Source organism: Notothenia rossii (assembly GCF_949606895.1).
Source record: "Notothenia rossii genome assembly, chromosome: 4".
Taxonomy (NCBI): domain Eukaryota; kingdom Metazoa; phylum Chordata; class Actinopteri; order Perciformes; family Nototheniidae; genus Notothenia; species Notothenia rossii.
Genome location: NC_136902.1, coordinates 12546820 through 12571601, shown reverse-complemented (window position 1 = coordinate 12571601; position 24782 = coordinate 12546820). Strand labels below are relative to the sequence as shown.

Here is a 24782-nt window from a genome sequence, read left to right as displayed (position 1 = left end):
GACATACAAAACAAGTTATATAATCATGTACTGCAATACCACAAAAACAAACTAAAACAAATTATCAACGTGATTACATAACGGCACAGTTTTCCCAAAGGGTTATACGCAGCAGGCAACCAAGCAAACTCAGAGAGGAACAGATGGAAGGATACAGAAAGAGTTTCATTACACACACAGAAAGCAGACGGATAGGGAAAGATAACTAAAGGGTGCTTTAGAGCAGGCATTTGGGAGAGTCTGAAACGTCTGTTAGCAAAGAGAGGAAGTGTGGTAATAAGACCCCATGGATTAAAAAAGATGCTGACACTATAACTCTGACACACCACTGGACCGGAGTGTATGTGTGAAAGAGAGTAACAACGTGGGAGAAGAAAGAGTTGCAGTGATACTAAATTAGGGCGCCTGGCTTCACAGAAGAAAATACATCACAACAATATATTTTCTGGCAGTGGAAAAAACACCTCGCTGAAGAGGGATCTTTCTTTATGAAATATGTTGTTATCTCAACTGACACTTCCAGACATGAAAGATGTGGCTGCAGATTATGACTCGTATTAATAGAAATGTTTTGTAAAGAATGACACGTGTAGTGATGCATTAAATTGCATAGTATAAATAAATCTATCATAAAACTCTTAGCCTAATGTGTTTGGGATTACAATCAACATCCTTTTCAGAGGTGTCAGTGAAAAGGAGACTGTTTTTAAGGTGAGATAATAAGCTTACTGTCAGCCAGTGTTACAAACAGGATGTTAACAGCTGGGAAACACACATAATGATCTGTCAAACCAGCAGAATTGATTTCCTTCTCATTTACACAAGTGTTGCAGCCGAGGAGAAGGCCAGAGTGCTGCAGGATTAGGAAGAGACACACTCGCTGGTTAGTGGCTTGGTGAGTGCAGCTGAGGAAGCCCAGACAAAATACGGAGATCAACGCGCCATCTTACCTGCATCTTTTCAATCATTTCAAATAAATCTGGGGTCTGGGGAGAGGAGGGTGAGATGAAAGGTTTTGAGTTTCTTTGTTGTGTACTCACGGTGTTTTATTTTTACTGCAGTGAGTCTGATTGCGAAAGGTCAACATATCCCATGGCTGTAAAATAATACAGAAATAATATATATGTTCTTCTTCAATACGTCCTTATATTTAGACAAATATTGAAATGGAAACTCTTTCCTTTCTCACAAACTGGGCTATGACATTTTATAACTATGACATGAAATGGCCATTAATTATTGTTTTTTACACCAAATAAGGTAATACGTCATGTTTAATGAGTTATAAATATTCGATATGATAACTCACAAAGAAATGTGCTGTTTGTTACAGTGACATTACATGCTGGGGGTCTATAAGCCCCCATAGAGATCTAGCTCCGTGTTTGACTTCATCAACAAGGTTACAAACTCCAAAGACAGGAATCCAAACAGACTTATTTGGGGTTTAGGAGGGAAAGAGCTGCATTAATAAAAGTACTCAACACTCATTATCGATATGGAAAACATGAAAATACATTGTAATTAAGCCGAATCTATGAGAGCCCAAACAGAAGTAATTTGTATTGGAAACATCAGTTCAAGTTCACGTGTATCAGCAATGTATATGAAATTAGTCAAAGTCACGACATAGCAAGGTGATATACAGAGTAAACTATGTTTTTTGAGCTGCTAAAAAGAGGTCACGGTGTCAAGGACCCCCCACAAAAAGTATTATTGTCAATTGCTCAATAACTTCTTCACGGTCAAATATCGAACATCGTCATTCAGTAAAACTTTTGTCCCATCCCTTTACACAACAGTGGGTTATGTTTAGTTGGGAAAGCACACACTTTATTGTCAGTTTTGACAAATCGCCAAAGTTAATTAATGACCATATTACCTGAGCATGCCTTCCCTTGTGGTTTATCCCACATTACACAGCCATGTGTGTACACCTGCCGAATCTTTTGATCCCAACCACAGCTGTTTGTGTAAAGTCCGTAAAAGCTTTCATGCACCACACTTGCACGCATCAGTTGAACATGGCGACTGTGCAGAAAATGGTCAATTAAAGCAGTCCATGGAAACGTCTGGAGTAATAAAGTGACAGCTGAAAGGCTCAGCCAGTAAAGCCGGACAAAGTCAAACAGTATATGTGCAGAGCAATCTTGTCGTAGCTTTCAGTATGAGTAAAGTCCTCCACCATGTGCAAACAATAGTCAGCCACGATCCCTGAAAGTAAATAAACCCAGCTCTGAAAGCATTAACCACAGACTACAACAAAAGGAGATAAGAACCCTATTTTCCTTTGGACAGCTTTAGCCATAAAACAATGTGGCGTTAAATACAGCCCGAAAGAAGAGACACCGGATAATAGAGATAGAAATGTTCCCCAACAAACGTATATTTATATAAAAACTGTGACGTCATGAACTGTCAGGTTCTGCATTTGCATTTCTCTTGGAGAGGCTGTTGTTCAAGCCTCTGCTGAAAAGACTGACTAGTTCATTATAAAGTGTCTACGATCTAGAGATGATTTCATCCTGCATGCTTCTCAAGCAAAGATACTTACATTGCCAGGTTTTATCCAGCGTGCCTTTGTCACCAATGGAGCATTGAGGTGGGTTTCATGACTGTCAGCCATTTCTCACACGGGTGTCCTGCAGCTTCAAAGGATGTTTCTAGACTCCAACAGGTTTGAATGAAAGTCTCCTTCTGACTGCTATGTCTTTGTCAGATAGTGGACAGTTGAGAGTGTCCCACTGCGACAGCAAAGGTAGCATCCCCGCTGACTGTAGCCATGACTGACAAAGAGACGGATCAGACCAAGTCGAGGACAAGATCCACAGGCCCTCTCTCAGCGTGTGCTCACACATACAAACATTATCAGCAGGTGTATGTCTCAGGTTGCATGCAAAGGCAACTGCTGCTGCTGCTGCTTGAAGTGTCAAGCAGTAATCCTCTGACTGACAGTAGGTGTCTGTTCCTTAGCTCATCCCTCTTTGCCACTGCGCAGCATTGCTGGCAAAAATCCAAAACACATATCTTCCACGTCAGTCTTTATCACTGACACTATCTTGATTCAGGCTGACAGGTGGCAACAAGAAGAGGGTCTTCTACTCTCACAGACATGTCCTCAAACAATCTCCTGTTCACAGCACAACCCACTACACTAGATGCAACAAAATATCAAATAATATGTTATTAGAAATGATAGCTATCTGTGAACAAAATAATGTTAAAGGAGTTTGAGTAAAGGACACAGAACTCTTCAAATGAATTTAAATAAACATGCATCAAAATAAAGACACCTCATTCAAGCAGAAACAACATTTTGCAGAGATAACCAGTCGAGGAGTTGTGGAAGCCTGGTTAGCGCTTAGCGGCGGTGCAGGTGTAAGTGCTTTCATTATGAGAGCTAATAGGCTTGTCATTATAACAAGAGGCAAATGAAATGGGCAAGACTTACTCTCCTTTCTCCTGTGAGCATCGTCACAGAGCTCATTATAACTTGGCTCGTCAGTAAAGAATATCAGAAGGATTTAGGGGGCTTATATGTTGTTATTTTTCTTTTATTAACAATGTTTGTTTCTAAGTTCTACCTTTTGTCATCACATGTTCACACAAGGCAAATAGGCCTCAGCCTGATTGGTGTAACAAATCAGATTGTATGGTAACACTAAAATATACATGTATATGGAGAGGCAACACTGTCCACGACCACTGGACAGTGTGTGGGTATGTTTGTGTGTCCTGAAGCCGTTGCTCTAAGGGTGGTGCTTTAAGAAAATGGATTAGCATCTTCAGAGGTCTTGCATTGTGACACATTTGTAGTGATCACCTTGCTTTGTGATCTGTAACTGTGAAGCAAACTCTGAAAAGGTATAACTATTTTTGAGTGAGCAATGCATGATGTCTTTAAGAGACGCACAGCATAAGGGTCAAATGTAACAGTTTACAGACAGTGGTGGGTGTTCTCAGATGTTTTAGTACATATCTTTCAGCCCTTGAGTTAATGTGCTTCATTAGGCGGTGTTGGGTTGCCAGAAACTGACCATGATCAAAATCGATTATTCGGCAGCCCTGGCGAATAATAATCGATTATTCGACCGACCAAACTGGTGGTGTGACCAATGTCCATTTACAATTATTAATACTATTACTATTATTAGCATTAGTCTATATTTTGGTTGAAATTAAGCCAGAAAAAAAAAACATAAATAATAATAAAAATATACATAAATAAAATCGATTTTTCAAAATAATATTCGATTATGGAGACTGTAACGAATATTCAAATAATCGAATAATCACTGGCATCCCTAGTTAATTGCAGATTGACCTGGTTTTTGCAGGGCTCTGATTAAAGTGGTACTCCCCTCTGAGTCTTGCCACACACACTCAGGCCTTATAATACGACAGGACATCGCACTATGCATCAAATGTGAAATAGAAATGCATTTTTAACCGAGGACACCCTTGAGTGGATGGACACAAATGTTTTATATCTGTCAAATTTCAAAACAAATCTTCTGTTTCTCCTTCAGTGAAGACAAATGGGAGACATACAAGTTTTGAATACAGTCATCGGTGTACACAGTATCTTGTTGCCATTACATGCAATCTGTAGACAAACAGAAGTCTCAAGAATGCTCTCCTCACGGCTGACTGATTGTAACTTGTGTCACCTACTGATGGTGTGTGCTGCAGGGATCAGGAGTGACTTTTTAACAACCCAACCGACAAATTCCCCTATAATCCCTTTCTCTTCCCACTCCCGCTGCTCTACTCAGATCAAGTCGGATTGGGAGAAAGGTAAGCCCCATCCACAGAGTGAGGGACCTTTTGAAACAGTCTGACCTGAGTGAGATCGTATCCACTTTTAATCACCGCCAAGCTCAGCTTTGTACAGTTTGTACAGGTCCCAAAATATCCCTGTGGCTTATTACAATGATTAAGACTTACTAAAAGGTGGGCATGAAGATTCTGACAGCAAAAAAGACATGTATTGTGACAATCTGAATAGACGTATTGAAATGATTGCCCTTTATTTTGGGCATCTACCATCACCAACATGTCATACAGTATTCCTCATCAAAGTGAATGAGGAAAGACAACAGTACGAGGAAGTAAACAGATCAAGCTAAGCTGATTCTTAAATGTTTAAACAAATGTATATTTAAAGTGGACTTTTACACCTTTTTGCAGGAAATCCAACCAAGTTCAGGGCATTAAATGACCGTAAACGACTTTGGAATAAAAGATATCGGATTATTTTGGGCTCACATTTGTAAAAAGAATGCAAAAAGTGTTCATTATTTTAATCAACGATTGAAGTTAAACTAGGTAATTGCGCAGGATGGCATAAACACATCTTAATAACAATGGAGAACCACACAAAGAGGGATTACACATTACTGAGTTTCCCATTTGGCGACACATCGTCCTTGGTGGTGGGAGTGAAGGAGTTTGTCTTTTGATTAAAAAAGGAGAATTACTCAGACAGGCTATATTTTGTTTGCTTTTATTAAATACTTGTGAGGGTTGGAAAGAGACATTGACGTCAAGAAGCTGACAATTACATGCTAAAAATAAATAAGTTTTGATTAAATCAGGCGAACATTAATATCCCAGACACAAAGCTTTGTGAAGTCTAATTTAACAAGTTAAACAAAAGAAAAGAAGAATGAAAAAATCAAAGCTGCACGCACTAAATCAGAGTCATTAAAAGTGACTGAACACCGAGCAAGAGTACCCAGACAGAGGCAGGTGTGAAGACAACATGACAAACAGAGATCACAGAGGGAAGGGTCACACAGGGGTCCATCAGATAAGGTCAGGGGTCAAAGTGTAACCCCCCCAGGTCCCCTCCTACCTTGTGGAATGGAGAGCTGGTGTATGGGAGTGTAGGCTGGAACAGCTGGGGCTCTAGTGTTGCAGAAATTCGGGGGTCACTCCCATCTTGTTTCCTACAATGAGACGTTTGAAAAAGAACATCGAGTCAGAAAAGGTCAGTCAGGCAAGAGGACAACGAAAAGTAGAGCCTCAGGAAATGTTGCTGATGTGTACAATGGGCTCAATCCCAGAGACTGAGGGGGCTTGTAATTATTAACAAATACATCTGTTTATATTAATTATCTTCTAGTTTACTGATCCATTATCAGTTTGTTGTATTTATATCTCGTGAATGTTAAAATCTGACTTCGGCTGACATTTCAGACATGCAAAAATAAGACTTCTTATTTATAGCACTGTAAAAAAACAGGGAACACAATCTGCAAAAAGACCTCTATGAATTAATTCAAGAACTGCATCATTTAACTGCTATACCGACTCACTGGGAATAATCCGTTTTGTATAATATGCATACATATATACATGCCCAGATGGTCTCCTTACCCCTACATTCATTCATTGTAAGTCTAAAATGTCTAAAAACAATTATTGTCATAAGATCATACACACAAAACGTCATTTCCAAAAGATACCACATCGTGTTCATCTTTCAAAATGCTTCAATGTTTTAGTGCAGCTGCTGTTCAAACACTTGAGGGATCTAGGGACACAATACCCAGAGTTCCCCATGTATTCAAATAGAGCATCTCTCTTCTTTAAACTCAGGACAGTAGCACATCAAACTTGGCAATACTACAGTCATGCTTCCTTTCTCTAAATGTTATATCGTATCCGTCGTGGCTTTATCCCGACAGGATCTCTGGTTGATTCCCCCGCTGAATATGCTCCCTCCTTATTGACACTGACAGCTAGACAGTTTTCAAAGCAGGCTTTCAATTTGTCTGAACAATTCTATCTATTTCATTCACACAGAGATCGATCGGTGTGAAAGTGGATCTGAAATGCTCATGTGTGCAGAGATAATGCAGAGTGAAAAATGTATATTGCTGTGTGTGTGTGTGTGTGTGTGTGTGTGTGTGTGTGTGTGTGTGTGTGTGTGTGTGTGTGTGTGTGTGTGTGTGTGTGTGTGTGTGTGTGTGTGTGTCAGATTACATCAGCCACTATAACATATGTATAATATCTCTTATATCATCTTTTATGATGGTGTGTTAGTCACTGGCCAAAATGCACCATTCTCAACAGGCAGAGAAATATCATTCAATGACTCAATGCATGACATTGATATGGGAGGTTGTGGCTCAGTGGGGTAGTGCGCTGATCTCCGGATCACGGGAGCACTGGTTCGAATCCCGCTGCAGTCAACATTCCGTTGTGTCCCTGGACAAGACCCAACAATTGTTCCTGTGGGGATTGCCCACAGTATTGAATGTATGTAAGTTGCTTTGGATAAAAGCGTCTAACAAGTGACATGTAATGTAATGATTGGCGATAAATGATTAATTAACATTACATTATTATATTACTTTGTATTGGTCCAATAATTGTATTGTATACAAAAAAAAACAATATATACAATGAATTATCGATCTGTAATACAAACTGATTTCATTGGCTAAACAATCGTTACAATCAGATACAAAAGATGGAGGTGTGCACCATTTCATTTGAATTATTTGGCAAAATGCTCTTTTTTGTTGTTGCTAACAATAGTGATGTCAGTTAGATATGGTTAGGTCAGATCTGTTGAATATTAAATCATCAATCTTTCCTCACAGCAATTGTGTTTCTATTAGCGTCAAAAGTAGGTAAACAACATGTAATTAACCATCTGTTTGGCCATGACAAGCACACAATAATCCATTATCGGCTGGAAAAAAATCCATGTCCTGCATCTCTACACTAAATGAGACAATATTCTCTTGGCCTTCCAAAAACAAATCTTTGTTTCAAGCAGATAGTGAAGCTGCTGAGACAGTAATTAGTTACATGAGGGAATCTATGGAGCTGTGCTGGCCGGCTGCTGAGGATGAAGATAAGAGCGTCATTCAGGAGGGACAGTGACCGAGATAGAGATCTGTTCACACACACAGAGTGTACTCAGAGTCAAATGCAGGTAAGGAAGAGAGAGAGGGAATCATTAACACACATCGCTCTCTGCTGTTACACAATAAGTCCATTTTCAATCAATAATAGTCCTTTATCACCAAAATAAAACTGGAACAATGGTGAATATTAACCTTTTCACAGCCGGCTCAATACACATGAAAGAGGCTATAAGCCAAGCAGCAGCTCTCCCACGGGAGGTCAGGATACGATAGAGCATCAGCTGCCCTCAACTCTTAATTAGAACTGATGCACAATAGATGGACACACAGGCGCACACACACTAACACACACAACATACACACACACACACACACACACACACACACACAAACACACACACGCAACATATGTGAAAGAAAATGTTTTCATTACTAACTGTAGCGGCTTAACAGTTGGTTTTAAGATAGATGTTTTCCAAAATAGAGATAATTATTGTTTATATGCATCTGCTTGTCTAAAGTCACAGTGTGTTATGCACACACACAGTACATTACAACTATAGCCTCATATAAATAGGTGATATGTCAGATATAATAGCTATTTTCAACTCTGGCAGCATCAAACACACATAAGAGTGAAAGTGAAAGAAGAAATATCCTGCCTAGTCCTTCACAAACTCATTCTTCATCCCATGTTGTGCCAAACACACACACACACACACACACACACACACACACACACACACACACACACACACACACACACACACACACACACACACACACACACACACACACACACACACACACACACACACACACACACACACACACACACACACACACACACACACACACACACACACACACACACACACACACACACACACACACACACACACACACACACACACACACACACACACAGTGCCTCTTCACACTCGCCTGCCTGTTCTGCGTGGCATTAAAACATAAGACCCTGCTGCAGATCAGTTTGCATCACTAAGCCTCAGCTTCATCACAACACCAAAACAAATTACATAACACAGCCCCAGCTGGTTAGCGTTGATACACAGAAATCATCCGTGTCAGGATGTCACGGCGTGTCATCTGACTGCCTGATGTCCTGCAGGAGCGCAGCAGCAAAGTTACTCACACAGTGTCAGCTGGGCGCTCGCTGGGAAGTCCGGACAGTGACCAGCACTCAGATGACTCACTGTCTACGCTCCAGCTCTAGTAAAGCTCCCTCCCCCTCTTTTACACTTATATCTGTCTCCCTCCTCCTCTCTGTCCGGCTCCAGTCAGCTCACTTGCTTTCCATCGGCCGTTCACCTGCTGGCCTCACTCTCAGCTCTTTAGTGTCACACACTCCCAGTGAGCATCCTCTCTGCCCCTGATTCTCCTCCCTCACTTTCCCTCTCTCCTCCCACTCAGTCTCTCACACACACATATGCGCTCTTGAGTTGTCACTTCCTCCATCTCCACCCTCTTTGTCTGCTCTGGAGCTCACACACACACACACACACACACACACACACACACACACACACACACACACACACACACACACACACACACACACACACACACACACACACACACACACACACACACACACACACACACACACACACACACACACACACACACACACACACACACACACACACACACACACACACACACACACACACACACACACACACACACACACACACACACACGATGTGGTCCAAAAACAATCCCTCACTCTAAACTGTGCACCCACCCCCAACCCATAACACCTAGTCCTTACCCCTTCAAAGCTGGAGACCCTCCCCCCTTTTATCTGTGTAGGGGACGACTGAAGTCTGCCGCTTAAAGAGAAAGGAGAGCAAGGAATGATTAGGGTATCGGGGGTTGACTTCAATCCCCACACTGCCTCAGACTGGGCTGTTGCTGTGGCAACCACATCAGCAAAAAAAAAAGAAAATAACACCAAAATTGAAATTCATTATGATGTGACTTGCAGAAGGTAATTATGTTCAACATTAAGCTCAGAAGGAGTTGTTACCACTTTGATGCTCATTTTACAGGGTGAGTGTGTGTGGAAAGGTTTTTAATTATTGTAGTGACTCTCGTTCAATCCCCAGTGAACATTTGCATTTCCTCCATTAAGCTACTATCCGCTGACTAATGTCACAAATACTGCCTTTTCCTGTTGTTGATGTGTCAGACATGAAGAGATAACAAGGGATTACAGCTCAGTCCTAATTCTGAGCACCATTAAGTGTTGTGTATTGTGATAAACAAAACAAATAATCCTGTGTTTCAAATCAATGGATTAAAACTCGAATTTTGTCCAGACTAGTACCGTAGTTATTTGTAGAGACTTCATGCTGCTGTGGGACAATAATCTCCTTGAGCAATGATGTCATATGCGGGTCATTTTTTTAGGGAAGAGCTCAGGACCAAGAGTGGAAAGGTTAAAGCCCCTGTCACACTGTCCCGAAATTGACACCCGAATATGGAATTGTGAATTTCGCACGAAGATGGCTCCGAACCACACACGAAGGCAAAATTTACATTACATTTAAGACATACAACTGCAACAAAAGTAACACAAACAATTATGTTAAAGTATTATGATACTGTACTGATATTTTCCGACTTTGTTCTTTACTTTCTCCGTCTTTATATGTAGAAGATATAAAGTTTTCTCCGTCATGTTGTTTCCATAGCAAAAACAACTTCCTTGCCTTCAAAATAATATATTATATCCTTTTTAGTTTCACAGAACACAAATTGGGTTATTTACATAATATGTTTACATGATTTTGTTGTGCAATAAAACAACCCGATGGACACACGATAAAAGAAATGTTCAAATTCGGCTCTGATCGTAACAACATCGGGACATTCGTGAGGGCATCTTAAGCCATCTTTGGCATGCCAAAGATTTTGCCACCGCTCCCGAAGTTGCTGCCGGAGCCTGATAAATTCCACCGGCGGTCATACGATGGCTTAAGATGACCTCGCGAAGGCCTTACGAAGGGCAAAATGGACACACGAAGTCAACACGAAAATTAACCTTCACAAGGTCCTTCGGCAATGCTTTGTGATGCCAAAGATGTTGCTACCGGAGCCTGAGAAACTCCACCGGCGGTCATACGATGGCTTAAGATGCCTTCACGAATGGCCCGACGTTGTTACGATCAGAGGCAAATTTGAACATTTCCTTAATCATGTGTCCATCGGGTGTCAATTTCGGGACAGTGTAACAGGGACACATTAAAGGACAGGCCGATTTTGCGTGTTGAGTGATATTTCACATGGATCATTGCAGCGGGTTACTATCAAATCAAAGCCACATTTATTTAGACTGGTAGAGTCAGACCTCACTGAGGACTAAACACTCCTTTATGTGGACGAAATAACAAATAATAGCAGAACAAGAAGAAAAACCTGAGCATTGTTGAGCTTTATTTGTATTTCCTGTGAAGAGAATTGGTTTTAAATTGAGAGTATCCCCCCAGCTCCAATGTCCATTTTCAGCTTCCCACAGCAAATCTCAGGGATTCTCGTCGCATTAGCTTTCTGAAATAGCCTGTGTTCTCTCCAATCTCCTACCCCCACACCTTATCCTCCGAGATGTGCAGCACTACTGATCATTTCCTCTCTCACCTTCGGGTTTTACAATCCAAACTCAGAGACTTGACCTTAAACAAGCCAAGTTATATTAGAATTAACAAGCAAAAATCAAGAATTAGCCATTATTTCAGCTTTTCTTGTTGTTAATTCTAATACAACTTGAAATATGTGTTCATTTTTCTTTAAACATATTCAACTTCATATAGATAACAATAATTTAAACTTGTGCTGAACAAAAAAAGCAAGCCAGCAGCTAAGAATGTCATCTTTACGATGTGTGTATGGGAGGGTGTGTGTGACCAGCCAGTGACCCCAATAGGCAGTTAAAGGTTTAGGCGTCCAATCATAGACACATTATACTCAGCAACATGTCAGAGGTCTGCTGCAGGAAAGATGGGCCGCTGTCTGAAATATGAATGAATGGTTATTTGTGCATAACCATTGAGCACCTCCCACAGGTGGAGATTGAGTTAGTGGTGGTGGACCTCAGGGGGGAGAAGGAGCCGGATGTTAGTGGGATGTGATGCCAGCAGTCAGCCTGCATCACTGTATTCATGTTACGATGTTAACTACATGAAGGTCTAAGCATTGTAGCAGAATGTAATGTATTTACTTTCAATTTAATTGATTCACAGATAAAATAATGAAATAATAGATAAAATAATACAAAATAACGTTTTTTTCTCAGAAATTAAAGACTGTCCTATTCACTTGTATGACATAAAAAGGTCCCCATGATAAATATTGATATCAAATTTCCCTGTATTACGATTACTAGATATTATATACACATACATATTTTGAGTCATTGCTATAATCTCTGACCCAAGACATAAGTCTATCATATTTGTCCTTGTTTTTGCAGGAAAATGTTGGATGTAGGAGGTCTGATGATTCCTCTGCTGTTTTTAGATTTGCTCAAACTCGCCTCCAGTCGCTCGTAAACAAATTCAGTGAGTTAATCAGCCCCACAGTTTGTTTGCAAGGCAAAATAGGAGAGCCAACTGCTTCCTTACTTTTAAAGAAACTGAATGTCCCCTCCATGATTTCTCTGCAGTACGCCTAAACCCCACTGTGACTGTGATTGTGACTGCGTTGATAATCATGCAGTGTTTATTTTGTATGTCTTGTTTTAAACAGAGAAATTGGGCTAGAGCATTAGGGGGCTTGTTAAGCAGATATGCAAAGTAGGCATGTCCATGATGACGTTAACTATGACCTTGTTTTCTCACAGTAGATCCTGCTAGGTCGTGACAACAGAGGCACTAAGTAAACAGTAAATACAGTAAATGTTTACATGCTGAGTAGATCACCCCATATTCTTAAATGCATCATGTAGCAGACTGTTTGGCAGCTATTAACATTTCCTCAGCGTGTTTCTATGATTACTTAAGATCCAGACGTATTTCCAAAATCCTTCATACAGTTAAAATAAACAAAAAAACACCCCTGATCTAAAAAGTGCATCGTAAACGCAATTTATGACTTGTCACAACGCTGACGCCTACAACATGTGGATACGACAATACCATTACCTTGATTAAAATTAAAGATTTTTTTTGAAAAATGTAATAACAATATGGGAATAGTATATAAGGTCCAAGGTATATAGGAAGCATTAGGAAATGTTAAATGATATCTTTAATATAATTTAAATAAAATAACCACTGTTTTAAAAAAGTAGACCTGGAGTTATTGCATTTTAAATGTTACGCTGGCAGCTTTGTGAGGCTGTACTACAAAGCTAAAGTTTAGAACCGCCTGACTAACATTGGCATCCCTATAAACACACTGGCTTAAAATCTGTTAAATTATCCATCTGAATGAATTCAAATGGATTGTTCTGATGCTCTTTCTAAGTCATATGAATCTAATTCCTTCCTTGTCAGCTTCAACCTAGTCTACTGAACCTTCTGATGTTTGACAAATACATTTATAAGCAATCCCCAAAGACAAATCATTTAACAAGCACACCTCTAAGTGTGCTTCAGAGGTCAGACATCATCACATCCAGCTGTGCTGCTCACTGATCTCGTTTCCCCTGTGTCATCATATATTACGGCAACAACACTGAAGAGTGTAGATATTAGGGACCAACCTCCCTGTTAGAGGTTTTCATTCACCATGAAGTAAAACACCTGCTGCCTCGCCTTCCACCAGTCCTCCAACAGCCAGAGACACGAGGAGCAATGTGCAATAAATTACCACACAAATAGACCTTGGAATAGGCCTGTTTTCAGGGTCATCCTTCCCCACCCCCTCAGTCCGACCAGAAGCACTCAAATAAATGGGAAGATGAATGTCTCTGATGTGAAACCATTTCTCTGAGCGGTGCTTATACTGTATGAGTTACTTGTCATATGTGTGTGGCTTCACAATGAGCCTCAACATATATGTTTTCTAGATGAAACGGATCAAGAAAGATGGGATTTCCAAGTACTTTTTTGATAAAAGTTCAGCTTTATAAATAAACTAAGTTAAATGTAACCTAATATTTTATACAAATATCTTAGTCAGCATTTTTTTAAACTTATTTTGTGTCTGAAAGGGAAGTTACACAAAGCCTAAACCAGGACTTTCCCCAATCTGTTTTGAAATAGCTCTAAAAGTCACCCCTGCCACAATCAGACAAAAGCAAATATTGGACTAAATTCAAAAAGCAGATAAGTCTGAGAAGCTGTTTTTTCCCCAGGGAACTTTCCCTCAAAAAAAAAAGTCATATAAAAAGTCAGATATGAAATCCTATTCAGAAGTTCCTGTCAAGACATTAGAACAGACCGGATTTACTTACTTGTCTGTCTGAGCACATTTCTTAGGAAGTGTCACTGAATGCATGGGAAGAATATATACTCTATTTAAAGATGTGCTATATGTTTAAATGCTACATGGTTGGAATTACAAATAATAAAATACATGGGGGGTCTGATGCGTGAGGAGACTCCTCAATGGGTTCCCCTGAGCCCCCTGACAGCTGGCCATATCCAGTATGCATTAAAAGGCCAGGTACAGCAGGTGGTTTTGAATAAAGCATGTTCATTCTACCAATGTGTCCTGAATATCAGCTTGCGTATCTCTCTCAATGTCAGTGTCCAGATTTCCTTGAAAATGCGCCCCCTGGGGAAATCACAGCCATGCAGATGGGCCTTTTCAACAACAGGGGGTCACAGCGGGATCCCTTGGTGCTCTTTTGTGTTGGAGATACTTGTGTGTTCAGCGATATTAAACTTATTGCACATTGATATATGAAGCGTGCATCACTCGCATCAATCATGACAAGAACAACCACAATAGGATCATGTAAGTTCCCATGGGAGATAAAAAAGAAAATAGAAGGAAAGCCGGGAATAGAAAGTGATTTTCTTCCCACCGGCTTATCACACCATCCTCAGCATGACAGGTGTCAATAAATTAACCCCACAAGCTATATATATATATTTACACATCCTCAAATGTATACACGATCATACACCCATCTACTAACACAAGGCATAAAAGACCCTGTCTGTCTCTTCAACAGCTGAAGACCTGTCTCCTGAAGGTACTGCGGTTTGAAGGCAAAGGTGTGTACTTTAAACAAGCTGACAGAACATCTTTGCTGCAGAAAATCTTCAAGATACAGATAAAGTAAACTCGATATGTCCTCTCAACGTTGCCTGGCACTCCTCTCACCCTTCAACAGCCTGCTGTCATCGGAGCTTTATGTTTTTCTAGACAGTGTGCCGGAGCTGGTTGGTGGAGGACATGTTAGGATTTGGATTATTGAGATGAGTAGAACCAGCGGCGAGCTTGTCACTTTGCTGCTATATTTGGTCAGACAGCAGGAGGCCCCGGCAGAGACAGTCTCTAGTCTGATCTGGCTTGACAGTTTGCTCTTCCACTATGTCCGCTCTCACAGACAGCTCAGACTGACACACACAGATGAGCGTGCACAAGCGATCTGACACCCGGCCCGGCATCGAGCGCGGATGTGGGCGCATGTGCAGAGGAGACGGACAGAGGATGATTCAGAGTGACATCTCATGGGAAATCAGGGAACACAAACAGTAGAGAGAGACTGTGACACCTCTAAAGTGTTTATAGAAAGGAACAGGACATAAAGGAGGAAATGGGTCTAGAATTTAGAAGGCTTCATAAAAATAGAAAGAGGTATTTCACCACACAGTTTGGAAATAGATACCAAGGTTATTCAGCAGTGGTAAAATAACCTGTTTTTAGAATACCATTACAAACATAGATATTTGATCACTCACATTGTCCCTGTGAATAATGCCACACGAGGAAAAGTTTCTAAAGTGTATCCGACTTCAAAACCAATTCATCATTAATAAAGTTTAGAAATATTACAGACTGAACTGTACATATCGTCAACTTGTTACCACTAGAGGGCAGAAGACAAAGGACAGTGCAACCAAAACCAACACAAGCATAACTGTTCTGCTTAAACTTAAAAATCACCTCTAGACACTTTTAAAAAAAACATGAAAATACACAGCTTCAATTCATGATTTATCTACTATGGTTTTACCAAACTTGATTTAAATGTTAATTCTACATCTTCTTAAATGTAAACTGACACAAACTGACACAAACTGACACACAACTCAAAGTCTTAATCTCCAGAAAATCTACTCTCAGTGTTCCTGGGCTGGACCTTTACATTCTTCACATTACACCTTTTCAAGTTGCATGTTGGACCCTACGTTTCCAAACCACTCGCGATGACACAATTCCATAGCTGGGATGTCTCAAAATCACCTTGTTGATGGGGTATGTAAAAATACACTTTTAGGGTCAAATTCTGAACAGGGGAGCTCAAACATCTTAGAGGAGTAACACAAAAACACACTGTTGCATGGACAGTAAAGTCCTTGGTGTAAAATATACTGTATATACTTTTGGGAAGAAACAAAATTAGTTTTATGGGTTAAAATAAATAATTAATAGTTTTTTTGACATTTAAAACCAAACTGGTATCCTAACTGATCAACTTTTGTACCATCTATTCTAAATGTCTAGAAAAAGTAGCATTCGAGGGTTCAAAAGTACAGACGTGTCCTAAATGAGGGTCAGGTCATCTGAAGCAAAAGACAGTGGGATCAGTGGCCAAGTTATTTGAAAGGATTGATAGGAAGCTATACCATAAACAACCTGCTACGATAATCCATCATGCTCCAGGGGCAGACAGGCAGAGTGCACTTTGAGTCTGGACACATGAACGTATTTGTGACCGCCAGAGTGAAAGGGAGAGGCTCTTATAAAACATCTCAGTGCAGCCATTATCCACACTAACCCTCCTCTCCCATTTCCTCCCATCAAGGGAGCTTAGCAAGGCAAGATTAAATCCAATTACAGGTCTCTCCCCGGATAGGGACACTGGGCCTGAGGATCATGTGTTTATTGTGAGTGACCAGATGGAAGATGGTCATTTAACGTTAAATCAACGACAAGAGTCAGAGGATCAAAGATCGAGCACTTCCTCACATGAAATACATTGAACAGATTAGGCTTCATCGCCTATTGACCACGTATACAGTGTTCTGAGAACTTATTATCCCTTTATGATCTTTGCAAGTATGGGATAATGAAAAGGTATAGAATAGAACTGACATTTTGGTTATACAGAGAGAAACTTGTCCCATATAAAGCCTCAACATCATGGCTCAAGTCAGTGAGCAAGAAAGGTTGTTGTCCTCTTTAAATCAGAACTTGATTTTAGTGCTCCTGTAAGGTATCTCTGCAAATTATGTTTATATCATCATACAAAATTAAAACATGAGTAAAGACTGCTAGATGGTATTTTGTCTATTACTATTATTATGCTCTCCTATCTGGTCCATCCAACCCATAAGAACCCGGACTCATTTCTACTTTTGGGGAAATTAAGGGGAACATAATTTAGACTAAATGGACCACCTAGAACACATTTCTGACAACACCCCCTAGTGTCAAATATCTGAAATGTGACATATATGGGCTTTAATGGTCAAATAACTATTATATTTAACTTCATTAATGAGAATGATTTTTTGGTTTAAATTAATTTGAACATTCTTTGAATTGAAGAATAAGAACATATTAACTCAATATAATTGAATCAGCTAAATTAACTGAGCAGATCATAATAATATTTCTAATTGCATATACAGGACTGTCTCAGAAAATTAGAATATTGTGATAAAGTTCTTTATTTTCTGTAATGCAATTAAAAAAACAAAAATGTCATACATTCTGGATTCATTACAAATCAACTGAAATATTGCAAGCCTTTTATTATTTTAATATTGCTGATTATGGCATACAGCTTAAGAAAACTCAAATATCCTATCTCTAAATATTAGAATATCATGAAAAAGTATACTAGTAGGGTGTTCAACGAATCACTTGAATCGTCTAATTAACTCGAAACACCTGCAAGGGTTTCCTGAGCCTTGAAAAACACTCAGCTTGGTTCAGTAAACTAAATCACAAGTATGGGGAAGACTGCTGATCTGACTGCTGTCCAGAGGACCGTCATTGACACCCTCCATCAGGAGGGTAAGACACAAAAAGAAATTTCTCAAAGAGCAAGCTGTTCACAGAGTGCAGTTTCAAAGCACATCCACAAAAAGTCTGTTGGAAGGGGGAAATGTGGCAGGAAACGCTGCACAACCAAGAGAGATGACCGCAGCCTTAACAGCATTGTGAAGAAGAGTCGCTTCCAGAATTTGGGGGAGCTTCAAAGACAGTGGACTGAAGCTGGAGTCCAGGTATCAAAAGTCACTGTTCACAGACGTGTCCGGGAAATGGGCTACAATAGCCGTATTCCCATGGTCAAGCCACTTCTGAACTCAAGACAACGGAAGAGGCGTCTGACTTGGGCTAAGGAAAAGAAGCACTGGACAGTTGCACAGTGGTCCAAAGTCCTCTTTTCAGACGAAAGCAAGTTTTGTATTTCATTTGGAAGTCAAGGCGCCAGAGTCTGGAGAAAGGCTGGAGAGGAGCAAAATCCAAGTTGCTTGAAATCCAGTGTGAAGTTCCCACAGTCAGCGATGGTTTGGGGAGCCATGTCAGCTGCTGGTGTTGGTCCACTGTGTTTCATCAAGCCCAGAGTAAATGCAGCTGTGTACCAAGAGATTTTAGAGCACTACATGCTTCCGTCTGCTGAAAAGCTCTATGGAGATGAGGAATTCATTTTCCAGCATGATCTGGCACCTGCCCACAGTGCCAACACCACCAGTAACTGGTGTACTGACCATGGCATTACTGTCCTCGATTGGCCTGCAAATTCCCCTGACCTGAACCCCATAGAGAATATGTGGGGTATTGTGAAGAAGAAGCTGAAAGACACCAGACCCAACAATGCTAATGAGCTAAAGGCCGCTATTGAAGCATCCTGGGCATCCATAACACCTCAGCAATGCCACAGGCTGATTGCCTCCATGCCACGCCGCATTGATGCAGTAATCCGTGCAAAAGGATTCCCAACCAAGTACTGAGTGCATTAATGGACATTTTCAAATGTTTGATTGTGTTTTGCTGTTATAAATCTTTTTTTTTTACTTGGTCTGAGGAACTATTCTAATTTTTTGAGATAGGATTTTTGAGTTTTCTTAAGCTGTATGCCATAATCAGCAATATTAAAATAATAAAAGGCTTGCAATATTTCAGTTGATTTGTAATGAATCCAGAATGTATGACATTTTTGTTTTTTTAATTGCATTACAGAAAATAAAGAACTTTATCACAATATTCTAATTTTCTGAGACAGTCCTGTATGTCACTTATGGTTTACTGTGAAAGTTTAGGGTTAAAGTCCCGATGTGACACCAGTGTCACAGCGATGTTTGTCTCATTTGTTTCATATACATTTGATTAATAAATGTTTCCACAACAGGTTAAATGTAATAAAGGACATGTTATGTAAGCATTTTAATTCTTAAATGGCTTGAATTTTACCTTTAGCAACAAAATGTAGCTAGTTCTGTCACATGTGTTAGTCTGGCACATGGACATCTTGGACATGTTGTTATGGGAACACAACATTAAATGTCCTGGACCATGACCCACCAGACTGTTCAGTGTGTGTCACTTAGGGACTTCATGAGATAAAATAAAGGCTAAAGCTGTATAAGGAACTTTCCAGAACATTTAAAGTTCATGTGACATATGTGACACGGTGGGTCCTTATGGGTTTTAAACAATCAGTTACAATTGATTCAGAAAGAATACATTACACCTGTTTTGAAGTCCTTACATTGGTTGTTCTGATGGTAATTCATTTTGTTCAAGAATTAATGTTTTTTTTCTAACTGTTCTATTCCCCACTGTCATTGTATTTTATATCATTTTAGTTTTAAATTTTATGTATTACTTCTAATTATTTTTAGGTTTTATATTGTTGTTTTTTAATCCTTTTAATTTCTCATGTGCTTTAGGTGAAATTGTTACATTGAATTTCACAGACATTTCCAAATGGTGTTTTACAAATAAAGTTTGATTAATTAATTTATAGATAATAATAATTTCTCAAGCATTGGTAAAGGGCACAAATACATGCATCATGGAGATATATTTCACTCTTATGAAGCATTAGCTTGAGGAAGCATGCTGTTATCCTTAAACCTATCTTCAAGCAGGTGAACAAGAAACTCACCAGCATTTTCTTGGCCTTCCAATTCGGAAAGGTGAGCACGGCATTTTGCTGAGTTGTGCTGTTGCAGTTTTGCCGATGGAGGAAATAATTCACTTTCCAATTTCCAGTCACTTCCTGTCCATCACACGGTACCTGGAGTAAGATTCGGTCTCTGGCTCTTCCACTTGTTTTTTTCCACTGAAATCTAGCATTTGTCCTTAAGCTTGACAGAGTGAGAATCCTTTCTAAAAGCCACAGGTGTTGACAGAAACGTGTTCTTCATGCCGGACATAAACACTGATGATTATGTAAGATGATTCAAGTTCTTTTAACACAATGGGAAGGATCCTCCAATTTCATTTGGCCTCGTTTGTTGAATTCCTCCTTGCTTTGAAGACACGCATGGCTGTGACGAAAAATGTTGAAAACACCAAGTGAGTCACTGCTCAACTCTATGTATTTTGTGACACTGTTCTCTTCTTTCTCCTTCTGTCATGTCTTCTCATCCACTCACTTCCTTTGTCTTTCTTCCTCCTCGTCACGCCCACAATTCTTTTGTCGTTTTGTATCCTTTTTTAGATTCTCCAAGTGCTCTCTCTCCTCTTCTTTTTGCACCACAAGCAGCAGTTGTTCTGATACGGTCTGCTGCAGTGTTCGCCCGACAGCCAGACTGCAGTCCCTGCAAACAAGCCCGGCCTCTGCTGAGTAATGCAGGCCTGTAGGAGAGACCCTCCTGCTTCTGGATTCCAGAGGGATGGAGTGATGATACTGCGGCAGACACTGTTTAACCTGCTGCAGGCAGACTCACAGGTTTGAGGGCCAGACACTCGTGCCACCACACCTTAAGCTTTCAGGAAGAGAGAGGTCTATCTGCAGTGGCAAGAGGTGTGCATGCTCAGCTCCCTGTCTGCCTCCCTGTGCCACTCACAGCCTGTGCCAGCACTGCAGAGACAGCAGCAGGGTGTCTGATTCTCTGCTGCTGTCTACCTTCCACTGGCTCATTCATCATATTTACACTCTACTCGCTGGACTGATTCAAACATTTAAAACGTTCAAGGCCGTATTCCAGCGTTTCTCAAAGTGTGGGGCGCACCCCACTGGTGGGTCGCAGAGATGTGATAGGTGGGTCGCGAATGGACACGATGAACGGGAGATTATTGTTTTATTTATTTTTTAAATACATTTTTGGGACCTCAGGCCGGAATCGAACCTGGGTCCTCGCGGGCGGTAGTGGACTGTTACCGCCGGAGACTGGCAACGGCGGTGGACTTTCACTGCGCCGGAAAGTGTTTGCGGCGGCGGATGCGGTACGGCCGGCGGATGCGGTACCGGCGCAGGCCGCGCAGCTCACCACTTCATAAAGGAGTTTAACCGTGACACTTTTCGAAATCCCGTTTGTGTCCCCCCACTTTACTAACAGGCCCATGTGTATTATGATTTTTTAACGCAAGACGACATCGCCACGGAGGACCACAGAGCCTCTGTGAGCGAGCGAGACAAAGAGACAGCGAGAGAGCTAGAGAGCAAATCTTTATCTATTTAATATATCCTAGTTGTAAAAAATAAAGTAAGAAATAAATCCAATGTGTAATATAGGACAGTAAAAAAGAAAAAACTGTTTAAAAGGGGAGTGATTAGTCAAATATGCATAAATAAAAAGAAAGAATGCTAACTAGGTAACATAAGATAAGAATAAACAAGTTGAAATGATTTGTTATTGGTTTTGGTCATATTCTAAAGATGTTTGGATTATTGAAAAGTATACAGCTCCCTTTCATATGAGTGTTGAGAGCTTTATCCATCAATTCATGTTGTGCTCAAAGTGCACCAGATTGATGCATTTAACTTCAACATTTAAAAAATATATATCTTCCCGGGGGAGCATGCCCCCGGACCCCCCTATAGGAGGTGAGGACCCCCCCTAGAGTATGTGAGGTCCACCCCCAAATAAAGCAGGTTCAAATAATTAAATTGAATACATGTTCTTTTAGTAAACACTGAAAACGGGTCCCACAGACCCAAACAGCACACAAAGGTTAAAGATAAGCATATCATAATGGTAAAATGTGCTAAATATATACACTGCAAAAACCAAAAAAACAGGAGTAAAAGCAGCCCCCGACTTGTTTTATTTTTTGAAAGTAGCTCTCATCCTAAAAAAGGTTGGAGACCCCTGTTATAGAACGATACAATTGACAATTTTAAGCTTGGCCTACCATTTGATTGGAGCGATGAGGAACAGGTGGGGCTTGAAAAGGAACAGGTGGGGCTTGAAAAGGCCCACCTGTTCAAAGTGGGGAACGACAGGAAAAGCTTGAGAACCACTGGCTTAGTCAGTGACCTTGAACTCCACTGCAGAAAGCCTCAAGAATTGTAACAATTTCCAAAAAACTAAAACAAACAAAATAAAAAGATTAAAACCTATAAAATAAATAACAACAAAATGAAGGTAGGGAAATAATAAAGACTAAAACCACATTTAAAGTGGGGGGTTGCTAATAAAAAGCTAAAAAAGATGTGTCTTTAGCTGGCGTTTAAAAAGATTGGCCTGCTCAAACCGGTGAGTAGCTACTGTAGTCAAATATTTTGAATAGCTAGGATAATTATTGTCATTGCTAATTTATTGATTCATCTGGCACATTACCATGATCACATGTCATGGAGCACTAACAGAATAAACAAAATCAACAAAATGATGGCACACCAAAGTACCACTTATTGTTACTCATGCAAAGGAAGGACATTCTTCAAATAAGGCACACATGACTCAGACACACATCACTCCACAAGGAAAAAAGGAAAAACTCACCATAAGCTCCTGGCCTTGTTGAATGTCTTGTCCACTCTAAAGAAAATACAAAAGGAAAAGACACAGTTTTTATAAACAGTATTAAATAAGAACTAATTTCATTGGACCATCTTTTAACATTTACAAGATGTCCATTGCACAAGGAAAAACCCTAGAGGATGAAAGGATGAAAACTAGCCACTCTTTATTTCATTTTTATTCAAGTTAAAGTATAAAAAGGATGAAAGGACAATTAACATCTTATGTTTTTTGAGATAAAATGAGTCTATTGAAATAACACAGTGCCATTCCAGGATAAAGTATCATCTGTCCTGAAACCACCCTGGATAAACAGATTTAGGAGCTGCAAACAACCAGATGATCCAATGCTGGAAAGCTTATGATGCAGCGTAGTGTTTCTGCCAGAAGATGGCACTGTGTGTGCAGCGGAAAAACCTCACGTCTGACGTTTAGTTCATGAAAATCATGGCTACCCCTCAACTCATCAACCAAACAGCTATTTATTATGACATTTAGAGCCATAAGGCAACCGGACATCACAGTCATAAACACACATTACAACTTCTCTTGGGATGCAGCCCTGGACTTCACGGTTTTAAAAACAAAGTGGATATTTAATACTGATAAGAGTTGCACTATGTCCCAGTGAATGACTCAATGCTGTGAGTCTGTCTCTTGTGATAGCTGGTGGTGGTGACAGAGGGAAAAGAGAATGTGTAGTATCTCTCTCAGGAATCCTGCAGCTGCCTAGGTGACCTTTCTTGACCCCTTTAAAAATCCTCAGAGTTACGCCACAGAAAAAGGTAATACACAACAGAAAGGATTCCCAAGCTGTAAGGTTGGTTTCAGGTTGTTTCCTCCCTTGTTGACAGAGTCAGAGCTGCTGAGTGCTTTCCACCCTGTGTGAACAAGGAAAACCCCCAGAGTTCGGACCTCTTACTCGTCTTTTCATCAACATTATTTGTTTGCATGACACAGAAACACCCTAGGGATCAAACAAGCATTCTGGAAAGAGATGTGACTCCAGCTGTATCGGAAAGGATGGTAAAAAGTCTACAGACACGCCAGAAGCATGTGAGGCTGCGAGCTACATGTGAAAGTCAGCATGATAGATATGCTGATGTTTATCAGGTTAATGTTTGTTATGTTCACCACTCTAGTTCAGGGGAATGTCTGTGCAAAAGGACAGCACGATCCATCAAAAGCTGATGACATTTCCTTCAAAACCATACTTGTTAACGTTGTGGTGGCACTTGATGAAAGAATTCACATCGTAAATACTGTATAAACCCATGAGTCAGGCTACAGAAGGAGCTTCTGTTTTCATTCATATAAAAGCCAATCAAAAGTGTAATAGATTTCAGAGTGCCCTGTTACCTTGCCTTGGAACCACAACATCTCATTCTAGCCTTGGGACTAGTTGTCATATCCCACTTTCTTTCTCACTCCATTTCAACACTATTATCGGGAAAAAAAGACCTTAGAAAAGAAAAGAAAAGTAGGACCAAGTTTGCACTTCTTCTTTTGTTGTGAGAAGTGCTATAAAGATAAATGAAAGCTTAAAGCTTCCTCCTTCTCATAAAACGGTGTCAGTGAGAGGAAACCGGCCTTGGGGCGTTTGTTTGCAGAGTCACAAATCAACAGACTTGTGTTGTTACAGAAGGACGTCGCCGGATTCCCTCTGTGCAGAAGATTTCTCATGATTTTAACACTAGGTCTCCATGTGACATACACTGACACAGAGCTGGATCTTTTGGTGCTGTTCTATTTCAAATCTACCACCAGTGTTGATTTCACTGACACTGACAGACACATGAGAGCAGATAAATCAGAGCTACATCCTGAGTGG

At 40.3% G+C, this 24782-nt stretch overlaps 1 protein-coding gene across 15 annotated transcripts in view; it reads right to left on the bottom strand.

The window, feature by feature from the left end:
* Positions 1 to 24782, bottom strand: part of rap1gapa (RAP1 GTPase activating protein a) — a 48123-nt gene that overhangs the window by 15007 nt on the left and 8334 nt on the right. For 6 of the 15 annotated variants that reach the window (XM_079675654.1, XM_079675656.1, XM_079675650.1 and 3 more), the window contains exons 2-4: positions 22934 to 22969; positions 5858 to 5951; positions 951 to 986 (exon numbers count right to left, since the gene is read on the bottom strand). In XM_079675654.1, the coding sequence (XP_079531780.1) occupies positions 951 to 986; positions 5858 to 5951; positions 22934 to 22969 (166 nt within the window). Of the gene's footprint in view, positions 1 to 950; positions 987 to 1882; positions 2245 to 2554; positions 2937 to 5857; positions 5952 to 9039; positions 9190 to 9678; positions 9740 to 22933; positions 22970 to 24782 lie in introns of those variants that run through there. The other 9 variants (XM_079675661.1, XM_079675651.1, XM_079675662.1 and 6 more) reach the window with 9 other exon arrangements.